The sequence below is a fragment of the Salmo trutta genome, chromosome 12 (genome assembly GCF_901001165.1).
Source record: "Salmo trutta chromosome 12, fSalTru1.1, whole genome shotgun sequence".
Lineage (NCBI taxonomy): Eukaryota > Metazoa > Chordata > Actinopteri > Salmoniformes > Salmonidae > Salmo > Salmo trutta.
The window spans coordinates 35,204,456-35,231,047 of record NC_042968.1 but is presented as its reverse complement, the minus strand read 5'-3'; the positions used below and the strand labels follow the sequence as shown (position 1 = coordinate 35,231,047).

Below are 26,592 nucleotides of genomic sequence, written 5' to 3'. Positions count from 1 at the left end.
TCCATAGTAAATACTGTGGCTCTTGGACTATTCAGAGCACAGCATAAGGCAGTAGGGTTTCTATATTTTTTAAATCCATTAGCACCATCTGCATAGTAAATAACATTAAACCTATATATGTACTATCATGTATTTGTACATGCACAAAACCAGCATGATGAGATATCAGCTATATCAAGAATGACAACAACAAGAAAACATTCAATTCATATTATTTTTACATTCAAAAAAATATAGAATAGTCATAGCCTTCAGCGTGATAAACATATCTATATTATATTCATTACCAAATGTAGGTCTGTAAATAATAAGATTGACGTGACACAAATACATAACTTTCCTTCAGTTAATGTCAGTTAGTTGTCTTATTGAAGTATATAAAAATATATTTCTCAAGGGATGCTGCGATACCAACCCTGCTCAAACTGTACTGGGTAGTATTTGATCGTTTTCAAGGAATAAAGAACTTTCAAGTATTCAAAGGCCCAAAATGTTCTGGAGATATGATGACGAGATTTGTAAGAGTGGTGCCATTTGGGTTGTATCACAAATGGTACCTTATTCTGGATATAGTGCCCTATAGGCCCTGGTCAAAAGTAGTGCACTATGTAGGGAATAGTGTGCCATTTGGACCTAAGAAAGGTGGTCAGTAAAACATTTTTTAAACTCAAATTAAATAGGCCAACACACCCTTTAAAAAGTGCAAGAATCCATGGCTATGATATGCTTCTGTTATGGTACAGAACATGAGTTCTGTATTCTGTTTCTCTTATTTCGAGACAGTCTCAATACAATTTAAAACATTTTTATAGTACATTCTCTCAGAATTGTCAAAGACTCCAGCCACCCTTGTCATAGACTGTTCTCCCTACTTCCGCACGGCAAGCGCTACCGGAGCGCCAAGTCGAGGTCCAAAAGGCTTCGTAACAGCTTCTACCCCCAAGCCATAAGGGGCGGCAGGTAGCCTAGTGGTTAGAGCATTGGGCCAGTAACCGAAAGGTTGCTAGATTGCTAGATTGAATCCCTGAGCTGACAAGGTAAAAATCTGTCGTTCTTCCCCTGAACAAGTCAGTTAACCCACTGTTCTTAGGCATTCATTGTAAATAAGAATTTGTTCTTAACTGACTTGCCTAGTTAAATAAAGGTTCAATAAAAAAGAAGACTCCTGAACAGCTAATCAAAGGGCTACCCAGACCCGTCTTTTATGCTGCTGCTACTCTGTTTATAATCGATGCATAGTCACTTTAGTCACTCTAGCTACATGTACATATTACATCAATTACCTCAACTAACCGGTGCCCACGCACATTGACTCTGTACCGGTACCCCCTGTATATAGCCTGTATATAACCTCAATTACCTCAACTAACCGGTGCCCACGCACATTGACTCTGTACCAGTACCCCCTGTATATAGCCTGTATATAACCTCAATTACCTCAACTAACCGGTGCCCACGCACATTGACTCTGTACCAGTACCCCCTGTATATAGCCTGTATATAACCTCAATTACCTCAACTAACCGGTGCCCACGCACATTGACTCTGTACCAGTACCCCCTGTATATAGCCTGTATATAACCTCAATTACCTCAACTAACCGGTGCCCACGCACATTGACTCTGTACCTGTATATAGCCTCGGTTGTTATTTTACTGCTGCTGTTTAATTATTTGTTACTTTTATTTTCTATTTTTTACTTAACACTTATTTAAATTTAGTTTTCTTAACTTCTTAAAGCATTGCTGGTTAAGGGCTTGTAAGTAAGCATTTCACTCTAAGGTTGTATTCCGCGCATGTGACAAATGAAATTTGATTTGATACATTGTTGCCTTTAGCCTAATGTCATTAGTTGTGAGTTAAATAAGACTGGCTGATTCTGTGTAATAGATTGTTTATAGATACACTACATGTGCTGTGTTGAAGCCACCATGCCTCCATCTTGACACACCCCTACCGTTTACCATTGTAAAAAATACCTAGAAAGCTATAGAAATGCATTTATTAATGTCTGCATTCGTTACACACACCTTAATGCATACTTTCAATTATGTTATGTGAGCTAAACATACAAATTAAAAAATTTAAAAAACATTTTTTGAGATGGCTAATGTTACTGTCCCCACTACAACAACAATACTTAAATATATGTAATTTTCAACTTGAAATACTGTAGAATTCCATTCTTTCCTATGGAGGACCGTACTGGGGAGTGCCAATATGGCCGAACAGAGCCTTCAAAGCCTCCCAATGGCCAATAGTTAGCATAATCGATCCAGGGTTTATATACATCATTGGTTATTATAAATAGCTCAATCTCACCAAGTGGAAACGTAGCCTATGCTTCGTGAAGCGCGGAAACACGAAACACATCATTCAAGTCCAAATGAGCGCACAGCAAAGGCGGTACTCGTTCCAGTAGAATCCAACAGCTGTGTTATAGCAGTCAATATGAGCAGTGTAAAATACGTTTGGATTTGTATAAGTAAGAACGGCGCGGTCTCGGAGAATCACACGTTTTGATTGATTTTGAGAAGGAAAGTTAAGGTAACCAAATAAATGAAATACAGGGCGGACTGTCGGTCATTTTGGAGAACTGCGTTTTGGGTGTAACTTTGCCCTTATACCGGTAGTCGAATGCACCCACGTCGGGGCCTCGGGAAGGGCTGGCTCATGGCAGAGGGAGCAGTCTGCCCTAAAATCCGGACCATAAAACTCACCAGGAAAGCCAACTATCCGGGACAACTGTGGAATCGTATTGGACCATTTGATGAACACACGCCGGGATTTTTTGCTCTATATTGACGAGCCAGATTGACCTTAAACACAGTTTTAAAGTGACATATTATTTCAGCGGAAGGCTATCATTTTTTTCCTCGCTGCCTGCGTTGCTACTTCGCTACAATCAAGCCGTTTTAGTGCGACCACACCCTCTCTGCTTCCTGATACTAGGCACTACAGAATATGTAGCGGGAGAGAGCACAACTGACTTTCAGTTTGGAAAACCCACCACTCATTTTTCAGTGATGTCTTGTGGTCGACCGACATGTTAGTTGTGAAAGATTGTTTCAGACGTGTTCAGGAGTTTAGGCCATCATTTCAACAGGGACACGACTGCTATGGATATCAAAACCGAAACCCGACACATGATATTCCGGACCAGACATTCACGCCCTGCGTTTTGCTAAGAAGTGCTTATGGACAATAGATATGCCTATGGAATCGAACCTGCCGGACGAACAAGTGTCTATCACGGGACTGTGTATGAAAAAGAAGAGGTTGAAAGTCGCGGGAGGGCCAGTGCAATTGGCCTGTTGCGTTTTTGGAGCCTTCTGTTTGGAAAGACTCATGTAATGATGATGCAGGAAAGGCAGAGGGAGCGAGGAGTGGTCGAACGGAAGTGTCTGGGTGGTGCTCTCCTTGTAACTGGAATGAGCCAGCCTCCCGGTCAAACTAGGGTGGTCAGATTTAGTGGGAACTCTTCAACGGACAATACGGTTCACATACCGGGTATTTTACAATCCTATCGTGTTCTCGAGTACATTTAATCAGAAGAAAGGACACGTCTTAAAATTGTAGTTTCAGTTCAAATATTATCAGATCGGTAATATTTTTAGATTTGATTAAATTCATAACTTTTAATATTATCTTTGTACAGTCTGCACTTAGCCTGAAGTATAGGCACCTTGGTGGCACTGCAGTTTTGTGTGTGATTTTATTACAATAACCTGTGAATTTTTCTGTTTTGCGAAAACCTGGGACGACAATAGATATTAGCAGGTGGTTGAAGTTTTTTTCCAGGGCATTTTATTTAATATGTAAACATTACAACGATTAAGTTATAAACACTGAGTAAATGGAAAGTTATAATTTGAAGGGATTCTCGTCGCAAAAAAATGTAAAGGAAGGAACTCTCATTGAAGAGTAAGTGTTTAGAATAGTTCATTTTATAGATCATAGCTCAAAACCAAGTTACTAATTTAACCCCAACAGAATTCCTATCCGTACTTTGTATGAGAATAATGAGCTGGAGTACCATGACATAGAACTTCTATTTTGATCTCAGCAAATGTTTACTTTGAGAATACAATGCCCTGTGCTTTTTTGCAATCTCACATTGACGCATACGGTGGACTACATGTACTCTGAAGGACTATAAGGAATATTCTCTGGCCAGTTCAAACTCACAGTTTTACACTTATAGGGGTGTGGGTTATCGTTAATAACAATGTCTTAAACTACGCTTTCTGACCATGGAGTGTGTGACGACGTAAAACACGTTTCTCATTGAAATCCCCCCACAAATCGAGCAGCTTGACCCCCCTACTATGGCTAGTAGTGGCTCAGGGAGGTCAGCTAGCGAGGGTTCCAGCAGCACACAGAGCAGCAGCTTGCAGCAGAGGAAGAAGCTCTCGTCCATCTGTGACACGTGTAAGGGCAAGATGCAGCTGGTTGCCGACCTCCTCCTGCTCTGCAGTGAGACGCGGCCAGTGGTCACCGCGGATGGCGTGGCAGTGGCCGAGACCTTTGAGCAGTGCCGCGACACGGTCATCGCCCGCACCAAGGAACTCTCCATCCTCACCCACGACATCCAGTCGCAGCTCAACATGGGCCGCTTCATCGAGGTGGGAGACCGCTTACTAGAGATGGGGGACCTGGTGGTGTCGTTGACCGAGTGTTCGGCGCACGCCGCATACCTAGCGGCGGTGGAGACCTCGGGTTCTCAGCCGTGTCTGCCAGGGCTGGTGGACCGCTACAAAGTGACACGGTGCCGCCACGAGGTGGAGCAGAGCTGCGGCATCCTCCGGGTCACGCCGCTGCCGGACCTCACGCCCCAGCTTCTACTGGAGCTATCTCAGAACATCTCCTGCAACCTCAAGACCCTGACAGATGCCTCGGGCCTGGCCAGCGAGAGGTCCAAGGACCGCTTCGCCAAAGAACAGTTCAAGCTCAGCGTCAAGAGCATTAGCACGAGCGGCACGGCCCTCTTGGCCTGCGTCCGGGAAGTCAAGACGCAGCCCAGCGAGCTGACGCGCAGCCGCTGCGTCCTGTTCAGCGCGGCGCTGGTCCAAGCGGTAAACGCATTGGTCGGGTTTGCCACGGAACCGCAGTTTTTAGGCCGGGCGGCGAGCGTGTCACCCGAGGGGAAGGGTGTGCAGACGGCAGTTCTGGGCGGCGCCATGAGCGTGGTGTCAGCGTGCGTCCTTCTCACTCAGGGCCTCCGGGACGTCTCCCAGCATCCAGAGAGCAGCACCAAGATGGCGGACTACAGGGAGCGCTTGCGCAACTCGGCCTGCGCGGTGTCGGACGGCTGCACGCTGCTCTCACAGGCACTGAGGGAGAGGTCTTCACCCAGGACTCTACCGCCAGTTAATTCCCATTCTGTGAATTAGTTTAATAAAGAAATATAAATAAACCCACTCTAGAAGTGATCGTGGATGAGAAAATCCCATCTCTAGCTCCTTGTTTTGGCACACCAAAGAGACTCGCTCGGATTGGCCCTGTTCGTTTAGGGTCGGGAGGTCGAGTGAGAGCAGAGAGAGAACACAAAGGAAGGAGTCTGGATCTGGTTCTACGGATGAGATAGGTGTGCTGTGTTTGGACTTTTACTGAGCTTAAAGTAACACCATCGGAAAACAAGGTTTTGGTTGCGCTGGATGTGACTAGAACCTCACCATAAGAAACGGACAACTTAAACTCAGGCTCCAATCTACATACACCTGTTGGCCTTCTCTTTGCCAAAAACAAACAATGATCTTAAAACCTGATAAAGTTTACCTCAGTTTTCAGCTATGGTGAAAACGCCAGATATGAAATGATAGATGTAGCCTGCCGTGTGTGTGTGACCTATCACCTATGACCTATGGACCCCCAGGTGACCTCTAGTAGAAGTACATGTGCTCTAGTGAGAGTAGGAAGTAAGAAGAAGAGTGTCCTTCATCGCTTGTGTTTTTCAATGTGTGAAATTCTTAAAATGGGTAAAAGCTGCTGTGAGTGTGTGCCATAGGTTTTACACTATCTACCAGACTTACCATAGTATTGTTTTTTTTGTTGTTTTTTTTTGATCATGCATGTATAAATTAGTATTTATTTCAATTATTAAAAAAAGGTTGTTTCTCATAAGCGCTGCTCTCAGATCAGTCTTTGTGTCAGCATACCGTTAATATAAATGACTCTGTGTTATAACATTCATTACTTCACTATGTGATGTAGACAGTCAAATTTAACCCTAAATTCTCCACAAATCACTTATAAACTATGTTTATATTGTATAAAGGGTGGCTTAAGGGTTTGCCACATTTGGCAAAGCACTAGATGTGAGGGCCCTGTTATATCACCCTGGTATTGTATGACATTTGCTTGTACATTATTTATGAGCTCTCCATGTAGACCTCTTAATGCTTTATGAAGGCTTCATTTACCCTCACAAGATGGACCTTGTTTAAAAGTGACCATAAAGACAGTGTGTAGCCACCATGATTTAATAAGGTGAAACACAGTAGTTAGAAGACTGACTCTCTGTCTGTGTCGATCTCTCTCATGTGTTTGAAATATTGTGATGATTGATTGATAGCTAGATTTGATCATCATTATTTGTTCTGAAATCTGATTTGATATGATGAAAGAATATGGGCCCATTAACATGATGTATATGTTGTCTGTAGTAACATGAAGGAACAGGTGCTAGTGGGGACTATTACAGATTATGATTAATAACAGTCTTTATTGCCTGAAAGAAAACACACCCGCTACTCTGACGGAAATTAGCCATGTAAATTAATTCAGGTTGCCATGTCAGCCAGATATTGTAATTATATCACATAGCCTTTAACATAGGGTTTCGAAGTACAATACAGCAGTTTGTTGGGGTTTGTTTAATTCACTATGAGGTGGTGTAGGCCCGGGCCTGTATTCATAAAGCCTCTCAGGGTAGGAGTGCTGATCTAGAATCTATTTGGTTTCATTCACTATGAGGTGGTGTAGCCCCGGGCCTGTATTCATAAAGCCTCTCAGGGTAGGAGTGCTGATCTAGAATCAGTTTAGTTTCATTCACTATGAGGTGGTGTAGCCCCGGGCCTGTACTCATAAAGCCTCTCACGGTAGGACTGTTGATCTAGAATCAGTTTTACATCATCATGAATAAGATTAGATGGAAAGAGGGGACCTGATCCTAGATAAGCACTACCCAACTGCTTTATGAATACTGGTCCTGATACTGAACAATGATAACTGACCAGTCATAGACTGAACAATTATGCAAGACAGAGTGACGGTCCTGCTAGTATCACTTGGATGAAAGACAACAGGTATAATATATGATTTATTCTTATACGTTCTTAGTGTGTTTTAGCATTAACATATAATATGATAACATTTATAATATAAAGATTTATAATAAACTTTTTATGTGGCAATTGGTCTACTGAATCAAACTCCAATGCATAATGGGGTTATAACATGCTTATGTCTCACAACACATCAACGTGTTAGTACGTCATACAGTAACTGTTGGCTCCAAGTGTTAACTACCGTTCAGAGTGTTTTAGTTTTCATCTAACTCAAGGTCACTCTGTTGTGTCAGCTTCATTGTTCCTTTGAAAATGTCCTCAGAGGCCCCGTCCAGTCTTCCTACGCACGCAAGTATGAACACTGAGCAGGATAGACCCTGATCTGTTCCATTTGTTATCGTAGCGCTTCACCATAAGCCCATCTAGCTCCTCTCGCCCCTCTAGCTCGAGGGACTCCCAATCATGGCCAGTTGTGATACAGCCTGGAATCGAACCAGGGTCTGTAGTGACGGCTCTAGCACTGAGATGCATTCCCTTTGACCGCTGCACCACTCGGGAGCCCATGGCCATGTGTGTTTGATGTCTGTGTGCCCCATCTCGCCTTCGCCACCACACATATGGAAAAAGCATCCTCTTTGACCCAGCCCAAACTTTGTCCCCTTACACACACACACACATACACACACACGTGCACACGCACACACACACGATACACAGGCCCACCACACTCACTCCTCTCTCTGAGACAAAGACCCCATAAGCTGGTGCTCTTGACTGACGCTCAGCTCTCAAATCCTGCTTCAATGAAAAGGTTATGATGTAGGTACGAGCAGCGTTCAGCATCTGAGGATGGGTCTTAACTGAATCCCCCTCCTAACTCACACCAGCCCAACTGACTGCAGGTCAATCTGTCATTCAGTGGTTTTATCCAGTGGTATTGATCATAGTGTTCAGTGGTATTCTGTGTTGTTTCTAATCTGAGGGATGTTTTGACTACTATTTCTCATGCAGTTGTATGAGAGTAGGATTGCTGATTTAGGATCAGTTTTGCCATTTAGATTACAATGAATATGATTACATGGACATTAGGTGCCTGATCCTAGACCAGCACTCCTAATCTGAGACACTCTGATGATATGGCCCATGATCTCTATATTTTGAAAGAACAGAAGTAGATCATGTTTGCGTTGAGGATGACACAAGGGTCGTTGTCAAGTTCCTGTACATTTCTGACTTCTGTTTAAAATCTGGGTGTAACGAAGTATTTTCGACCAGTTTACAACAGGTTATAATCTGGGTGTAATGACGTCATTTCGACCAGTTTACAACAGGTTATAATCTGGGTGTAACAAAGTAATTTCGACCAGTTTTTCCAGCTGGGAGTGTACATGGCTGAAATGACTAACTGTCATTCACACTACCAGCTCTCACAGTCTCACATCAGAAATAGACGATCATCCATGTTTCTCAAATGTCAAATTTCAAAGTAGTTCCAAACGTCAAATATCTAAATGTTTAAGGTTACGTTTCGGCATTAACTCCAAATTCTTAAGGTTAGGCATTAACTGCAAATGGTTAAGATAGGGGTTAAGGTTTGGGATTGGCTTAAAACAAAAATATTGAAAAAAAAACATATTGCTGGATTTTAACTTGCAACCTTTGTAATCAGTGGCAGTTGTTTACACCAATCCACCATCCCTGTCCATAATGCCCTAGCAAAACCAAAATCGACTTTAATGTAACAGCGCTCACTGTTGCCCCTAGTGGCAGATTTCCTTGTCATCTCCCGACGTCCTCAGACATGGATGGGCATCGAATAATGACTTTTGTCACAGGTGACCTGGCTACATTCACAACAGTGCCCAATTATTTCAAACACTGCAGCCCAACTGTCACAGTGTGAGCACTGTTCATTTCCTAAGTGACCTAGTATTCTTTAGCCTTCCTGTCTGTGTCCTGGCAGGAAGGGGGGAGAAAGGTATGTGTGTGTGTGTGTGTGTGCCTGCACGCACGTGCACACACAGGTCTGTATCTGTGTCTGTGTGTGTGTCTGTGTATGTGGAGATTCCCTAGAAACACACTACTTCAATACAGCTACGACCAGAAGTGACTTTTTCGTAGCAGGTTAGGAGAACCTCAAATCAAATCATATCAAATTTTATTAGTCACATGCGCCGAATACAACAGGTGTAGTAGACCTTACAGTGAAATGCTTACTTACGAGCCCCTAACCAAGAATGCAGTTTAAAAAAAATACGGATAAGAATAAGAAATAAAAGTAACATGTAATTAAAGAGCAGCAGTAAAATAACAATAGCGAGACTATACACAGTGGTGTACCGTTACAGATTCAATGTGCGGGGAAACCGGTTAGTTGAGGTAGGGGCATGTAAAACGTCTGCCTTCTTCTCCGGCGCCATCTTAAACTTACACAGCAAGTTAGGAGAATTAGGTTAAGGTTAGGAAAAGGGTTGGGGTTAGCATCTAGTGAAAAAATGCTCTCCTTACCTGCTACGAAAAGTCAGTTCTGGTCTTGGGTTAAAATTAGGGTAAGGGTTTAGGGTTAGGGAAAATAGGATTTTGAATTGGAATCAATTGTTGGTCCCAAAAAAGTTATGGTTAGGTTTAGGGTTAGGGGTTAATGTTAAGGTTAGGGTTAAGGTTAGGTTCAGGAGTTAGGGAAAATAGGATTTTGAATGGGAATCAATTGTTGGTCCTCACAAGTATAGCAAGACATAGCTGTGTGTGTGTGTGTGTGAGAGTGTGTGTGTGTGTGTGTGTGTGTGTGTGTGTTGGTGAAGCCCCCAAAACTGTTAGTCCACAACAGGAAATCAATAGCCCCGGCTATCAGGAGACGCTTCCTTTCCTTCACAGCACTAAATGTCGGAGGCATAATTTTCAAGCAAGGGTTTCGCCCCATTTCCTGCCTGGGGAGGGTAGGCTTTGCCTATCTAAATCCCCAGCCAGTCCCCAAGAGCCGACAGCAAGCAGCTCCCATCCCGGCCTGACCCAGTGCTGACATCATCAGAGTCTGTCTGTAACAGACCGGGAGATGGAGAGGAGGCAAGGCTGTTGCTGTTGTGTTGTGGCTGTTCAGAGTTCACCCACAGAGCAGACTCACTCACACATAGACATTCACACGCACTGTTAGGAGAGACACAATCAGATGTAAAGGTTATTAGTATTTTATGTCATGGTTTTGATTAATGAATAAACAAATGAATGAATGAACAATCATGTTAATGAATGAACAAATCAATAAATGGATGTATAGATGAATGAATGAATGAGTGAACCAACAACTGAATGAATGAATTGTGGTGAAGACTTCATCCCACTACGCAGCTGCAGGACATTGTGCCAATCAGGCCTGGCACACCTGCAGCTGTTGAAACGATTGTGCCAGTTTGGCAGTGCAAAATAATCTGGGGAGCAGAGAAGACGCATTGCTGTGCTGCCGAGCCTCCCCAGAAATGATTTGATTCAAGCCTTTATTGAATTTGAGTTGAGAGTTTGATAACCTTTATGTTGATAATCTTTATGTTACATATTTTACCTCTTGCAGAGGAATCTTTATTGTGGTGAGTTGTCACCTTTTGAAGATTATCATCATGGTACAAGATGAATAAAGTGGCACCATGAGCGTCTGTTGGACCCTAAAACCCTTTCTACGGTCCAGTGAGCGCCACCAACCCCCTGAATGAATGAATGGATTAATGAATTTAATCTTCCCTGGGGTAAAACAGATCTGAAAGCACAATCTGAAAGTCTATTTTTGGAAAGGTTTAGTAACGTTGCTCCAGTACAGCTGACATGTAACCCCAGACCTTACTGTTAGCAGATAGCTAGTTGATCCCATGTACATTATTGATAGACTTACCTGATCAGGTGGCAGTATTACCATGAGGCTAACACCACCTGTCTAACTGTTCACAACAGATCCCATTACATGTGGAGGCGACTGAGAGCTAGCAGATTTGTTTACGGTGTCAGCCATGTTGTATCCAAGATGGCCGAAAAATACAATGTAAACTGCTGTGTTCTCAAAGACTCAGATCTAGTATCAGCTTCCCCTCCTCAATCCTGGTGGAGAAATGTTTTAGAACTAAGAGGGGTGAATGAAGCTGAGTGATGAGGATTTCATTGTGCTAACTTTTTAACCTCTTTCAGTACAGGGACTGAATATGTGTAGGGGTTATATTGAGGGAAGTATGGGTGGTGTTCACAAGAGAGGAAATGTTTTTTTAAAGAGTGAAACCTGGAGGTACTACCAGAATATGTCCAATAAGAACATATATCTTTGTTTTCTGTTGCAAAAAGTGTTGCTACCATGTGCACTACTGAACATGACCCTGGTGACCTGCCACATCTCTATTCCATTATTATGGTCTGGCATGATGAAACATCTCCTTCAAGCCTTATTTAGACACGAGGGGGATTCTGCCTCTGTAGATTCTGTCTCTGTGGTTGCTCATTACCTAGAGAGTGTATGATCAGTGGGCCAGAGCAGCAGCTGGTTCTTGGGTGCACACACACACACACACACACACACACACACACACACACACACACACACACACACACACACACACACACACACACACACACACACACACACACACACAGCTAGGGTGAGTGAAAGCCTACCCCCTGGGACACATGATACCCCACCCAAAATGCCTAAATACTTCCCCATTCAGCCAACATACCCACTCAACTCAACCTTCAATTCATATGCTTTTTGTTCTGTGGACCCCTCCTCTCTTTCTGGTGTCTCTCTCTCTGGTCTTTCTCTCTGGTCTCCCTCTTTCACTGACTTCTATCTTTCTTTCTGGTCTCCCCCCCCATCTCTCCTTATTGGTGATGATGACTTCATCCTCCTACACGGCTAGCTACACATCAAAGGCCTGGCAGTGTTTAAGGCAGAAGTCTAAGTGATGCCAACTGTGATCATGTGAAACAGTTGTCTCATGGTTAAAGGTTGTCACTATACAACGAACCATCATTTTATGGTCAGGAGGATCAAGCCTGTAGAAACCAATTACAATCCACAATCAAATGGTTATAATCTATATTGAACTAAATACTTTCACTGAAAAGCTAACATATACCATATATGTATACTGTACATGTATTTGTATACAGACTATATAAATAACTTGATCAAAGATACATTAGTCATATTGATTTCCCTACACATAGAGATGATAGGCATGATAACACAACAAATGCCTCCATTTTGATAATGCACTGAGACAATAATATATACAGTGCAGCCAGAGGCTTTTATCCAAAGCATCTTACAGTACTACATGCATACAGTTTGGTATGGGTGGCCACAGCGGGATACACATCCACAACCCTAGGGATGCAAGTGCTCTACCATGCCCTACCAGTTGAGCCATTCAGAACCACAGATAATAACTGAACTGAGTAGATTTCATGTGAAGACATTAATCGTCCCCTAATGTCCTTCTCCTGCCCTGACCTTTGACCTTGAGCTGTTATTACAGGTGATGTTAAGTGACCATCCCATCGTTGTTCTCTGAACTCCGACCCTGACAGCTGCTCTCTGCGCTTTAAGGGAGAACACCCTTGGATAGAGTTCACCCACAGAAACTCTATGGAAACTTGGCTGTCTCTCAAGTCCATTTTTAATTCCAGTCCCGCCCCCCGCTTCCTCTGCCGTTGTCTCGTTCTGAGGGGGAGAGTTAGAGCCTGTTTGACCTCTGAACTCTTCTGAACAAGGTCTGGCCCTACCGAGGTATGGTTGTGTTTCTGTTAAGAAATGGGACAGTGGTGTCTTTGTGTGGCTCTGAATACATGATTAACTCACACACCCCTGTTAGGCGACTGACACTGGATGGCTCTGTTTGAACCACAATGGTTGATGTTTCAACAGTGTACTCAGAGGGGTTGCACACACACACACACACACACACACACACACACACAGAGAGAGACAGACACACTCAGGGCTGTTTCCCACCCTTCCCGTGTCCTGTCCCCAGCCGGGGCGACCCCACCCTGCTCGCTATTGTCTGACTGAGGACCCACAGGACCCACAGGACACACACACACACACACACACACACACACACACACACACACACACACACACACACACACACACACACACAGCAGGATAGAGCTTGATGCTTGACCTCCCTGATTCCATTGTTTTAAGAAAACTTATTAAAAGCCACCTGTGAGTCTGTCTGTATGGAGTTTCCCACAGATCACGTCCCCTACCACCTGTCATATCCCCTGCTACCTAGCCAGGGCTCACCAGTGGTTTGTCTGGTAAATTCCTCTTGTGTAGAGACCAGTCATCTAGCCAGGGCCCACCAGTGGTTTGTCTGGTAAATTTCTCTTGTGTAGAGACCAGTCATCTAGCCAGGGCCCACCAGTGGTTTGTCTGGTAAATTTCTCTTGTCTAGAGACCAGTCCTCTAACTCAAGGGTGGGTGATCCCCAGTCATCAGAGGGTGAGATTAAACAGGGTGTAGGCTAGATCATCAAAGGTTCAGTAAAAACATTGGTTGAGTAAGTTTGTCAGTTTCAAAGAAACTAAGGTTAGGGGAAAGTTGACCGGAGGTTTTTTCTGGAAGACAGAATATTAAAGACATTTCAGTGGTGAGTTTCAGAAAGCCTCGTAGCTAACATGTTACTTTATTCTATTGACGAAACAGACCAAGAAATGGACTGGCCGTAGGGCAGTTCGGGCAAATGGCCAGTGTGTAAAAATACAGGATTTCTGGTCCCAGTCCACCCCTGCAAAGACCCAAACAAATGTGGATCATTAGAGGTACAATGTGCTGTTATTAATTCTGTTCCTATCTGAAACATGAAGGGTGGGTGATGATATAGTCATCAGAGCATGACTTACAGAATGGCTTGTGTACCAAATAGTACCCTATTCCCTATATCGTGCACTTGTTTTGATCAGAGCCCTGTGGGCTAAGTAGTGCACTATGAAGGGAATAGGGAGCCATTTGGAACACAGTGGAGTGTAGCTCAGGAAATGTATGGTAAATAGTATTTCTTAACCGTGAACAGTCTTACTGTATTATTCAATGGAGTTTCACTTGAACCAGTGACTTTGCTTGTAGGGAAGCAGAGTTCTGCCTGTTCCATAAAGTTTCACACCTCTAAGCAGAGAGAATTCAGAGATCATTATTTGGACATATCCAGGTAACGTCCTGTCAAAGACATTCAATTCCTGTCTGGCTGTGGGCATGTTTTGCAAACAATACTACATTGAACGTTTGTAATAAATGTCCACAAAGATATGACTTTGAGACAAGTGTGCCGTGTGTGTGTGTGTGTGTGTGTGTGTGTGTGTGTGTGTGTGTGTGTGTGTGTGTGTGTGTGTGTGTGTGTGTGTGTGTGTGTGTGTGTGTGTGTGTGTGTGTGTGTGTGTGTGTGTGTGTGTGAAGGAGACTAATGTGAACCAGCAGTAACCCTCTCCTCTGGGAACATTCTCGGAGTGTGATGTAATCTCTTCCCATGCCGAGTCTCAACCCTCCTCTCTGTCTCACACACAAACTAAATAATGTCACCTATAACTCAGTAATATAACTGTCACGCCCTGACCTTGGAGATCCTTTATTCTCTATTTTGGTTAGGTCGGGGTGAGACTAGGGTGGGCATTCTAGTTTCTTTATTCTAGGTTGGCTTGATATGGTTCCCAATCAGAGGCAGCTGTCTGTCGTTGTCTCTGATTGGGGATTATATTTAGGCAGCCTTTTCCCACCTGTTGTTTGTGGGAACTTGTTTTTGGTTCGCTGCCTGTGAACTTTACGTTTCGTTTGTATTCTGTTGGTTTTTCGGTGTTCAGTTAATAAATTAAGATGTACGCCTACCACGCTGCACCTTGGTCCAATCCTTCCATCAACGAGCGTAACAGAAGATCCCACCACAAACGGACCAAGCAGCGTGGCCAGGAGGAGCAGACATCCTGGACATGGGAGGATATCTTGGACGGTAAGGGATCCTGGACGTGGGAGGAGTTCCGGGCCGGAAAGGATCGCCTTCCATGGGAGCAGATGGAGTCAGCGAGGGAGGAACAACGACGACACCGGGGTTCGCGACCACGAGGGAAGCCCGAGAGGCAGCCCCGAAATTTTGTTTTTTGGGGGGGGGGACACGGGGTGGTTGGTGGAGCCAGGGTTTGAACCAGAGCCAACTCCCCGTACTCACCGTGGGAAGCGTGTGACTGGTCAGGCACCATGTTTTGCATTCTGTGCCAGCGCGTGCTAAAGCGGCCATCTGTCCAGGACGGGTGGTGCCGGCTCAGCGTGCCTGGTCTCCAGTACGCCTCCTCGGTCCAGGATATCCTGCGCCGGCTCTATGCACTGTGTCCCCAGTGCACCTTCACAGCCCAGTGTGTCCTGTGCCAGCTCCCCGCACTTGCCGTGCGAGGGTGGTCATCGGTCCAGGACACATTGTGCCAGCTCTACGCTCCAGACCTCCAGTGTGCCTCCAAGGTCCAGTACATCCTGCACCGGCTCTACACGCTGTATCTCCAGTGCGCCTCCACAGCCCAGTGCGTCCTGTGCCAGCCCCCCGCACTTGCCGTGCGAAGGTTGTTTTCTGTCCAGTACACATTGTGCCAGCTCTACGCTCCAGACCTCCAGTGCGCCTCCACAGCCCGGTACGCCCTGTGCCAGCTCCACGCACCAGGCCTCCAGCGACGGTCCCCAGTCCAGAGCTTCCGGTTCCCAGTCCAGAGCTTCCGGTTCCCAGTACAGAGCTTCCGGCGACGGTTCCCAGTCCAGAGCTTCCGGCGACGTTTCACAGTCCAGAGCTTCCGGCGACGTTTCACAGTCCGGAACTTTACGTTTCGTTTGTATTCTGTTGGTTTTTCGGTGTTCAGTTAATAAATTAAGATGTACGCCTACCACGCTGCACCTTGGTCCAATCCTTCCATCAACGAGCGTAACAATAACTCAGTAATATGACTCAGTAATATGACTCAGTAATATGACTCAGTAATATAACTCAGTAATATAACTCAGTAATATGACTCAGTAATATGACTCAGTAATGACTCAGTAATATGACTCAGTAATATGACTCAGTAATATAACTCAGTAATATGACTCAGTAATATGACTCAGTAATATGACTCAGTAATATGACTCAGTAATATAACTCAGTAATATAACCTCTATGTTGACAGTATTTGAATAACGTTACCTATGTTCACATAACTGAACATTATTATCATTATCATAACATTGATATGAGAACGGAGTAATGATATCTATACAATCACATAATAACTGAATTACATTACTTGTGTGTTTGTGTATTTGGGTTTATAGTTCAGGCCTGTAATGTCTGCAGATTCTCAGCAATTGTTTTGGAGGAAGGGAGACCCGACCCCTGCATGTACAGTAGACAGCTTTAGACATTTACAGAATATATACTAGACAACCAAAATCAATCAGACTCACGGCAAATCAACAGTCCACAAACATCTCTTCACAGGCAATTATCACTTCAGTGATACACCCACCAAGTACAGAGCTACATAAACTGAGTGGATAAAACATTAGGAAAACTTTCCAGTATTGAGTTCAAATCAAACTTTATTAGTCACATGATCAGAATTCAACAAGTGTCGACCTTACCGTGAAATGCTTACTGACAAGACCTTAACCAACAATGCAGTTCAAAAGAGTTAAGAAAATATTTACCAAATAAACTAAAAGTAAAAGTAATAAAAAGTAACACAATAAAATAACAACAACGAGGCTATATACAAGGGGTACCGGTACCGAGTCAATGTGCGGGGGTACAGGTTAGTAGAGGTAATTTGTACATGTAGGTAGGGGTAAAGTGACTATGCATAGATAATAAACAGCTAGTCGCAGCAGTGTAAAAATGAATAGAGGGGATCAGTGTAAATAGTCCGGGTGGCAATTTGATTAATTGTTCAGCAGTCTTATGGCTTGGGGGTAGAAGCTGTTAAAGAGCCTTTTGGTCCTAGACTTGGTGCTCCAGTACCGCTTGCCGTGCGGTAGCAGAGAGAACAGTCTATGACTTACTTGAGTGACTGGAGTCTTTGACAATTTATAGGGTTTTCCTCTGACACCACCTAGTATATAGGTCCTGGATGGCAGGAAGCTTGGCCCCAGTGATGTACTGGGCTGTACGCACTACCCTCTGTAGCGCCTTACGGTCAGATGCCAAGCAGTTGCCATACCAGATGGTGATGCAACTGGTCAGAATGATCTCTATAGTACAGCTGTAGAACCTTTTGAGGATCTGGGGACCCATGCCAAATCTTTTCAGTCTCCTGAGGGGGAATAGGCTTTGCCGTGCCCTCTTCAGGACTGTCTTGGTGTGTTTAGACCATGAGAGTTCGTTGGTGATGTGGACACTAAGGAACTTGAAACTCTCGACCCGCTCGCTCCACTACAGCCCCATCGATGTTAATGAGGGCCTGTTCGGCCCGTCTTTTCCTGTAGTCCACAATCAGCTCCTTTGTCTTGCTCACATTGAGGGAGAGGTTGTTGTCCTGGCACCACACTGTCAGGTCTCTGACCTCCTCCCTATAGGCTGTCTCATCGTTGTCGGTAATCAGGCCTACCACCGTTGTATCGTCAGCAAACTTAATGATGGTGTTGGAGTCGTGTTTGGCCACTCAGCTGTGGGTGAACAGGGAGTACAGAAGGGGACTAGGAACGCACCCTTGAGGGGCCCCTGTGTTGAGGATCAGCGTAGCAGTCGTGTTGTTGCCTAATCTTACCACCTTGGGGCGACCCATCAGGAAGTCCAGGATCCAGTTGCAGAGGGAGGTGTTTAGTCCCAGGGTCCTTAGCTTAGTGATGAGCTTTGTGGACACTTTGGTGTTGAATTCTGAGCTGTAGTCAATGAACAGCATTCTCACGTAGGTGTTCCTTTTGTCCAGTTGGGAAAGGGCATTGTGGTCTAGGGTATCCGGGATGATGATGTTGATGTGAGCCATGACCAGCCTTTCAAAGCACTTCATGGTTACCGACGTGAGTGCTACATGGCGGTAATCATTTAGGCAGGCTACCTTCTCTTCCTTGGGCACAGGGACTATGGTGGTCTGCTTGAAAAATGTAGATATTACAGACTCGGTCAGGGAGAGGTTGAAAATGTCAGTGAAGACACTTGCCAGTTGGCATGCTTTGAGTACACATCCTGGTTATCCGTCTGGCCCCGCGACTTTGTGAATGTTGACCTGTTTAAAGGTCTTGCTCACATCGACTACCGAGAGGGTTATCACACAGTCGTCCGGAACAGCTAGTGCTCTCATGAATGCTTCAGTGTTGCTTGCCTCGAAGCGAGCATAAAAGGCATTTCACTCGTCTGGTAGGCTCTCGTCACTGGGCAGCTCACGAATGGGATTCCCTTTGTTGTCCGTAATAGTTTCAAGCCCTGCCACATCCGACGAGCATCAGAACCGGTGTAGTAGGATTCAATCTTAATCCTGTATTAACGCTTTGCATGTTTGATGGTTCGTCTGAGGGCATAGCGGGATTTCTTATAAGCGTCTGGATTAGTGTCTCGCTCCTTGAAAGCGGCAGCTCTTTAGCTCGTTGCAAATGTTGCCTGTAATCCATGGCTTCTGGTTGGGATATGTATGTACAGTCACTGTGGGGATGACGTCGTCGATGCACTTATTAATGAAGACGATGACTGAGGTGGTATACTCCTCAATGCCATTTGATGAATCCTGAAACATATTCTAGTCTGTTCTAGCAAAACAGTCCTGTAGCATAGCATCTGCATCATCTGATCACTTTCGTATTGAGCGAATCACTAACTTTCTGCTTTAGTTTTTGCTTGTAAGCAGGAATCAGGAGGATATAATTATGGTCAGATTTGCCAAATGGAGGGCGAGGGAGAGCTTTGTATGCACATCTGAGTGTGGAGAAAGGTGGTCTAGAGATTTTTTGTGACATTATGGCCTTATACAGCTGGTTGAGTGCGGTCTTAGTGCCAGCATCGGTTCGTGGTGGTAAATAGACGGCTACGAATAATATAGATGAGAACTCTCTTGGTAGATAGTGTGGTCTACAGCTGATCACAAAGTACTCTACCTCAGGAAATACCTCGATACTTCTTTAATATTAGACATCGCGCACCAGTTGTTATTGACAAATAGACACACACCCCCAGCTTCTCTGTCCTGCCGATGCATGGAAAATCCCGCCAGCTCTACATTAGCCATGTCGTTGTTCAGCCACGACTTGGTGAAACATAAGATATTACAGTTTTTAATGACCCATTGGTAGGATAGTCTGGATCATATATCATCCATTTTGTTTTAATGATTGCAAGTTGGCCAATAGAACAGATGGTAGTGGAGGTTTACTCACTCACCTATGAATTATCAGAAGGCAGCTCGACCTCCATTACCCTTTGTATCTATCTTTTTTTCACGCAAATGACGGGGATTTGGGGCTGTTCCCTAGAAAGCAGTATATCCTTCGCGTTGGACTAAAGAAAAAATCTTTGTCCAGTTCGAGGTGAGTAATCACTGTTCTGATGTCCAGAAGTTATTTCCGGTCATAAGAGACGGTAGCAGCAACATTATGTACAAAATAAGTTAAAAAAAATTACTTACAAACAATGCAAAAAAAGTAACAAAATAGCACAGTTGGTTCGGAGCCCGTAAAACGGCAGCCACCCCGTCCGGCGCCATTCTCTTCACACAGGTCAAAGAAGGATTTTTAAGCCTTGACACAATTGAGCCATGGATTGTGTGCCATGGGCAAGACAAAAGATCTTCACCCCCTTTTGCCCTCAGAACAGCCTCAACTCTACAAGGTGCCGAAAACATTCCACAGGGATGCTGGCCCATGTTGACAATAATGCTGACTCCAATTGTTGTGTCAAGTTGACTGGATGTTCTTGATACACACGGGAAACTGTTGAGCGTGAATAACCCAGCAGCGTTGCTGTTCTTGACACACTCAAATCAGTGCACCTGGCACCTACTACCATACCCCGTTCAAAGGCACTTAGATCTTTTGTCTTGCCCATGGCACACATCCACAATCCATGTCTCAATTGTCTCAAGGCTTAAAAACCCTTCTTTTTCCTGTCTCCTCCCCTTCATCTACACTGATTGAAGTGGATTTATCAAGTGACATAAATAAGGATCATAGCTTTCACCTTGATTCACCCAGTCAGTCTATGTCATGGAGCAATTTCTAATGTTTGTACACTCAGTGTCTAATGTGACTGAGAGTTGAAAGACCAGAGAGAAAATCTCATTATTGTAATCTAATTGACTGTGGTATAAACTGCGTTGGCAACACTGTACCTTTAACAAGCATGCCAATAATGTTAAATAAACTGAGGGAGGGAGGGAGAGAGAGAGAGAGAGAGAGAGAGAGATTGTGTTATTGTTTAAAAATGTGTGTGTGTATGTGAGAGAGCGGGAGACAGAGAGAGCAAAAGAGAAAGAAAGAGGGACAGAGAGAGTAGGGAGCATACCGCTAGGTAGCAGCTTTTCCCAAACTCGGTCCTCGGGACCCCAAGGGGTGCACATGTAGGTTTTTGCCCTAACACTACACAGCTGATTCAAATAATCAACTAATCATCAAGCAACTAATCATCAGGTACTAAACGATAGCATAACCGCCATCAATAAAAGACAGGACTGTGCAGCCGTCTTCATCGACCTGGCCAAGGCTTTCGACTCTGTCAGTCACTGTATTCCTATCGGCAGACTCAACAGCCTTGGTTTCTCAAATGACTGCCTCGCCTGGTTCACCAACTACTTCTCAGATAGAGTTCAGTGTGTCAAATCGGAGGGCCTGTTGTCCGGACCTCTGGCAGTCTCTATGGGGGTACCACAGGGTTCAATTCTCGGGCCGACTCTTTTCTCTGTATATATCAACGATGTCGCTCTTGCTGCTGGTGATTCCTTGATCCACCTCTACGCAGACAACACCATTCTGTATACATCTGGCCTTTCTTTGGACACTGTGCTAACAAACCTCCAAACGAGCTTCAATGCCATGCAACACTCCTTCCGTGGCCTCCAACTGCTCTTAAAAGGACCGAGTTTGGGAAATGCTGCTATAGTGTGTGTGCTCTGTTAGTGGTGGTTTGGAACAACCTCAGATCAGGCCGGATACAGCAGGAACTGTGGCTTGTGTGTGTGTGTGTGTGTGTGTGTGCGTGCGTGCGTGCGTGCGTGTGTATTTGTTTGTAGGAAACGGCCACACCTCAGAGGGAGAAAGACAAAACATCCTCTGTAAACAGTCTGCATGGTAGCAGGAAAGTTAGTATACTCAATGTACAGCAACTCAGTGGAAGGATTTTAAAAGCTTTTTGTTCATAAAACGAATTCAAGATCAAGAAAACAAGAATGATTCAGCCACCAGTAAAGTTACTGTCTTTTCTCGTATTGTCACAGAAATGACACATTACAATCAGGTGAAACGTGTGTGTGTTTGTGTGTGTGTGTCTGTCTGTCTGTGTGAAGCTGTACCTAAAAATACAACTGTTTGCAGATGATTTCACAGAGTAGACTGACTAGAGTAGACTATACGCAGTGTTTCCCAACTCCAGTCCTCCAGTACCCCCAACAGTACATTTTTTTTATGTGGCCCTTGACAAACACATCTGATTCATCAAGCCCTTGACAAACACATCTGATTCATCAAGCCCTTGACAAACACATCTGATTCATCAAGCCCTTGACAAGTTGAATCTGGTGTTTTTGTCCGGGGCAAAAACTAAAATGGGTTCTGTAGGGGATACTCGAGGACCAGAGTTGGGAAACACTGGACTATACTAATAATAATAATACATTACATTTGTAGAGCACTTTTCATTACAGTGTTATCGCAAAGCTCAATTATATATACAATAAAAACAACATACATTTAGAATTAAGGCAGGTCAAATAGCAATAGTGGGCTAGGTGCTAAATCCATTTTAGATTGGGACTAGGACTATGAAAAAAACAGTCTGTAGAAGTGGGTTTTAAGGCCTGTTATAAAAGTTCTTAGGGATGGAGCGGCTCTCAGATGGTCAGGGAGAAGAACCACGGAGCAGAAGGCTCGGTCTCCCATAGTTCGGAGACATGTCTTGGGGACTTGAAGCAGTAGGGAGTGGTTTGAGTGGAGAGTGCGAGGTGGCTTGCTGATTGAGATGAGGTCGCTGATGTAGGTGGGGCTCAATCCATTCAAGGCTTTAAATACAAGAAGGAGAATTTTGAAGTCGATGCTGTAGTTGGACAGTAGCCAGTGGAGTTGGGCCAGGATCGAGGTGATGTGGTCTGACTTCTTAGTCCTGGTCAGGACCCTGGCAGCACTTTTCTGGATTAGTTGGAGCCTCTGTAGGTATTTGGCTGGGAGGCCTACAAACAGCTCATTACTGTAGTCGATCCGAGAGAAGATGAAGGCGTGGATGGCTTTCTCTGCATCTGGCTGCGGGAATGATGGTATGACTCAGGCAATGTTTTTAAGATGGAAAAATTATGTTGTTTTATGTGGGCATCGAAGGACAGAGAAGGATCAAACTTGATTCCTAGGTTGGATATGACAGAGGACAGGTAGATGACCTGGCCATTGATTGGAGGGCAGATGTTCCCAGCACTTGTGACCTGCTTAGGTGTCCCAATAAGCATAGCTTCCGTCTTGCTACTGTTCAAATGGAAGAAGTTCTCTTTCATCCATGCCCTGATGTCCTTTAGGTAGCTGATGATTTGTCCAAGGGCAGAGATGGTGTCTGGTTTTGTGTTAATATACACTACATGGCCAAACGTATGTGGACACCTGCTTGTCGAACATCTCATTCCAAAATAATGGGAATTAATATGGAGTTGGTCCCCTCTTTGCTGCTATAACAGCCTCCACTCTTCTGGGAAGGCTTTCTATTAGATGCTGGAACATTGCAGTGGGGACTTGCTTCCATTTAACCACAAGAGCATTAGTGAGGTCAGGCATTGATGTTGGGCGATTAGGCCTGGCTCGCAGTCGGCGTTCCAATTCATCCCAAAAGTGTTCGATGGGTTGAGGTCAGGGCTCTGTGCAAGCCAGTCAAGTTCTTCCACACCAATCTCGACAACCCATTTCTGTATGGACCTCACTTTGTGCAAGGGGGCATTGTAATGCTGAAACAGACAAGGGCCTTCCCCAAACTGTTGCCACAAAGTTGGAAGCACAGAATCATCTAGAATGTCATTGTATGCTGTAGCGTTAAGATTTCCCTTCACTTGAACTAAGGGGCCTAGCCCGAACCATGAAAAATCCAGACCATTATTCATGATCCACCAAACTTTACAGATGGCATAATGCATTGGGGCAGGTAGCGTTCTCCTGGCATACGTAAAACTCAAATTAGTCCATTGGACTGTCAGATGGTGAAACCTGATTCATCACTCCAGAGAATGCATTTCACTGCTCCAGAGTCCAATGGCGGTGAGCTTTACACCACTCCAGCCGACGCTTGGCATTGCGCATGTTGATCTATCTTGTGTGCGGCTGCTAGGCCATGGAAACCCATTTCATGAAGCTCCTGAACAGTTGTTGTGCTGACATTGCTTCCAGAGGCAGTTTGGAACTCGATAGTGAGTGTTTCAACTGAGGACAGATGATTTTTACGCGCTATGCACTTCAGCACTTGGCAGTCCCGTTCTGTGAGCTTGTTGTGAGCTTGTCGGAACTAGGAGCACAAGCATTTCGCTACACTCGCATTAACATCTGCTAACCATGTGTATGTGACAAATAACATTTGATTTGATTTGTGTGGCCTACCACTTCGCGGCTGAGCCGTTGTTGCTTCTAGATGTTTCCACTTCACAATAACATCACTTACAGTTGACTGGGGCAGCTCCAGCAGGGCAGAAATTTGACGAACTGACTTGTTGGAAAGGTGACATCCTATATTGTGCCACATTGAAAGTCACTGAGCTCTTCGGTATGGGCCATTCTACTGCCAATGTTTGTCTATGGAGATTGCATGACGGCATGCTCGATTTATACACCTGTCAGCAACAGGTGTGACTGAAGTAGCCAAATCCACACATTTTAGTGTATACTTGGGTATCGTCAATGAAGCAGTGGAAGTTGATGTTATAATCACTGAGGATTTGGCCGAGAGGGAGCATGTAAATTAAAAACAGGATAAGACCCAGCACTGACCCCTGTGGGACGCCGCATGTGACTGCAGACTCCTCCGATCTGGTCTCTCCAATAGTGATATATTGCTTCCTATTGGAGGGGTAGGAGCTGTTTCAGTGCTGTTCAAGCGACAGCAGTGTGCTCTCTGAGACGCTGCAGGAGGATGATGTGTTCTACGGAGACTAAAGCAGAACTGAGATCTAAGAGGAGGAGGATGCAAGGAGATCCAGAACCAGCAGCTATCAGTATGTCGGTGGTAACTTTAACCAGAGTTGTTTCGGTGCTGTGCAAGGGCCGGAAGCCAAACTTGAAAACCTTATTAGATGACAGATGCGATTGAAGCTGGTTTGAAAATACTTTCTCCAGTACCTTAATAGGAAGGGGAGGTTGTACTACAACCTTGCCCTTTTAGGGTGTTGTACTACAGACACAACAGCACCATCTGCTGGAGAGGATAGAAAAGGTTATGTTCCTCATAGGGTAGATAACCTTTCTAGTACCCTTTTCACACTAAAGAACCGACCAGGCCAGAATCATACTGTGCTGACGCTGATATTTTCCTTTCACATTGTTCTTTCCAGTGGATGCTTAACCAGGAGAGTGCATGAGCAATGGACATTAGACATTAGCAATGGACATGAGCAATGGACAATGGACATGAGTCCAAATTTGAGATGTTTGGTTCCAACCGCCGTGTCTTTGTGAGACGCATAGGTGAACGGATGATCTCCGCATGTGTGGTTCCCACCGTGAAACATGGAGGAGGAGGTGTTATGGTGTGGGGGTGCTTTGCTGGTGACACTGTCAGTGATCTATTAAGAATTCAAGGGACACATAACCAGCATGGCTACCACAGAATTCCGCAGCGATACACCATCCCATCTGGTTTGTGCGTAGTGGGACTATCATTTGTTTTTCAACAGGACAATGACCCAATATACCTCCAGGCTGTGTAAGGGCTATTTGACCAAGAAGGAGAGTGATGAAGTGTTGCATCAGATGACCTGGCCTCCACAATCACCCGACCTCAACCCAATTGAGATGGTTTGGGATGAGTTGGACCGCAGAGTGAAGGAAAAGCAGCCAACAAGTGCTAAGCTTATGTTGGAACTCCTTCAAGACTGTTGGAGAAAATAGTAAAAATAACAAAAAACCCTTGAATGAGTAGGTGTGTCCAAACTTTTGACATGTACTGTAATTGTATAGTAAGCCCAATTCTAATATATTTTCCACTATTTGGTATTTTGACCAATAACATCATATCTTTTCAAGTTAGATATTTTTCAGAGCTGATCTGAAAGACCAACTAGTGGAATGTTTTTTTGTCTAAACGTAGCCTTTGCTCCCGAGTGGTGCAGTGGTCTAAGGCACTGCATCTCAGTGCTAGAAGCGTCACTACAGACCTTGGTTTGACAACACCGGGCTGTTTCACACCCGGCCGTGATCGGGAGTCCCATAGGACGGCTAACAATTGGCCCATCGTCATCCTGGTTAAGGGAGGGTTTGGCCGGGGTAGGCTGTCATTGTAAAATAAGAATTTGTTCTTAACTGACTTGACTAGTTAAATGAAGGTTAAAAAAATCTAATATAAAATCGAATACGCCTTGGTGTGGAAAAACAAGTTGGATGTAGTGAGGGGTCACTTCTAACACTAGATGGCAATATAAGCTTACATTTCAATTCGGCAATCTGTTATCAATATCAAGCCCACTGACATATAGAATAAGAAGAAAATTATATGTTTGTTTACAAACTAGAAATAGTTGTGCCAAAGAACTCCTATTGAAGTAACTGAAATGTTAATGTGGTGCGTTGTTTTTGTGATTCCTTCCTCCTTATTGTATGTTATTTCATTTCTGTAAGGACCACAGCATCCCTGAATGTTGGAATAGTGAGACAACTCAAATGAATGTTAATTTGGGTTAACAGTCCTTTGGGTTTAGGGTTAACAGTATTTTAGGGTTAACAGTCCTTTAGGGTTAGGGTTAACAGTCCTTTAGGGTTAGGGTTAACAGTATTTTAGGGTTAGGGTTAACAGTCCTTTAGGGTTAGGGTTAACAGTCCTTTAGGGTTAGGGTTAACAGTCCTTTAGGGTTAGAGTTAACAGTCCTTTAGGGTTACTGTTAACAGTCCTTTAGCGTTAGGGTTAACAGTATTTTAGGGTTAGGGTTAACAGTCCTT

General features: G+C 44.4%; 1 protein-coding gene across 1 annotated transcript; it reads left to right on the top strand.

Annotated features, from left to right (window-relative positions):
* The first annotated feature begins 2,325 nt into the window (after positions 1–2,325).
* On the top strand, positions 2,326–7,415 carry LOC115203442 (talin rod domain-containing protein 1). Its single transcript, XM_029768128.1, has one exon. The coding sequence runs from the start codon at positions 4,329–4,331 to the stop codon at positions 5,391–5,393; it is 1,065 nt and encodes a 354-aa protein (XP_029623988.1). The 5' UTR covers positions 2,326–4,328; the 3' UTR covers positions 5,394–7,415.
* The last annotated feature ends 19,177 nt before the right edge of the window (positions 7,416–26,592 follow it).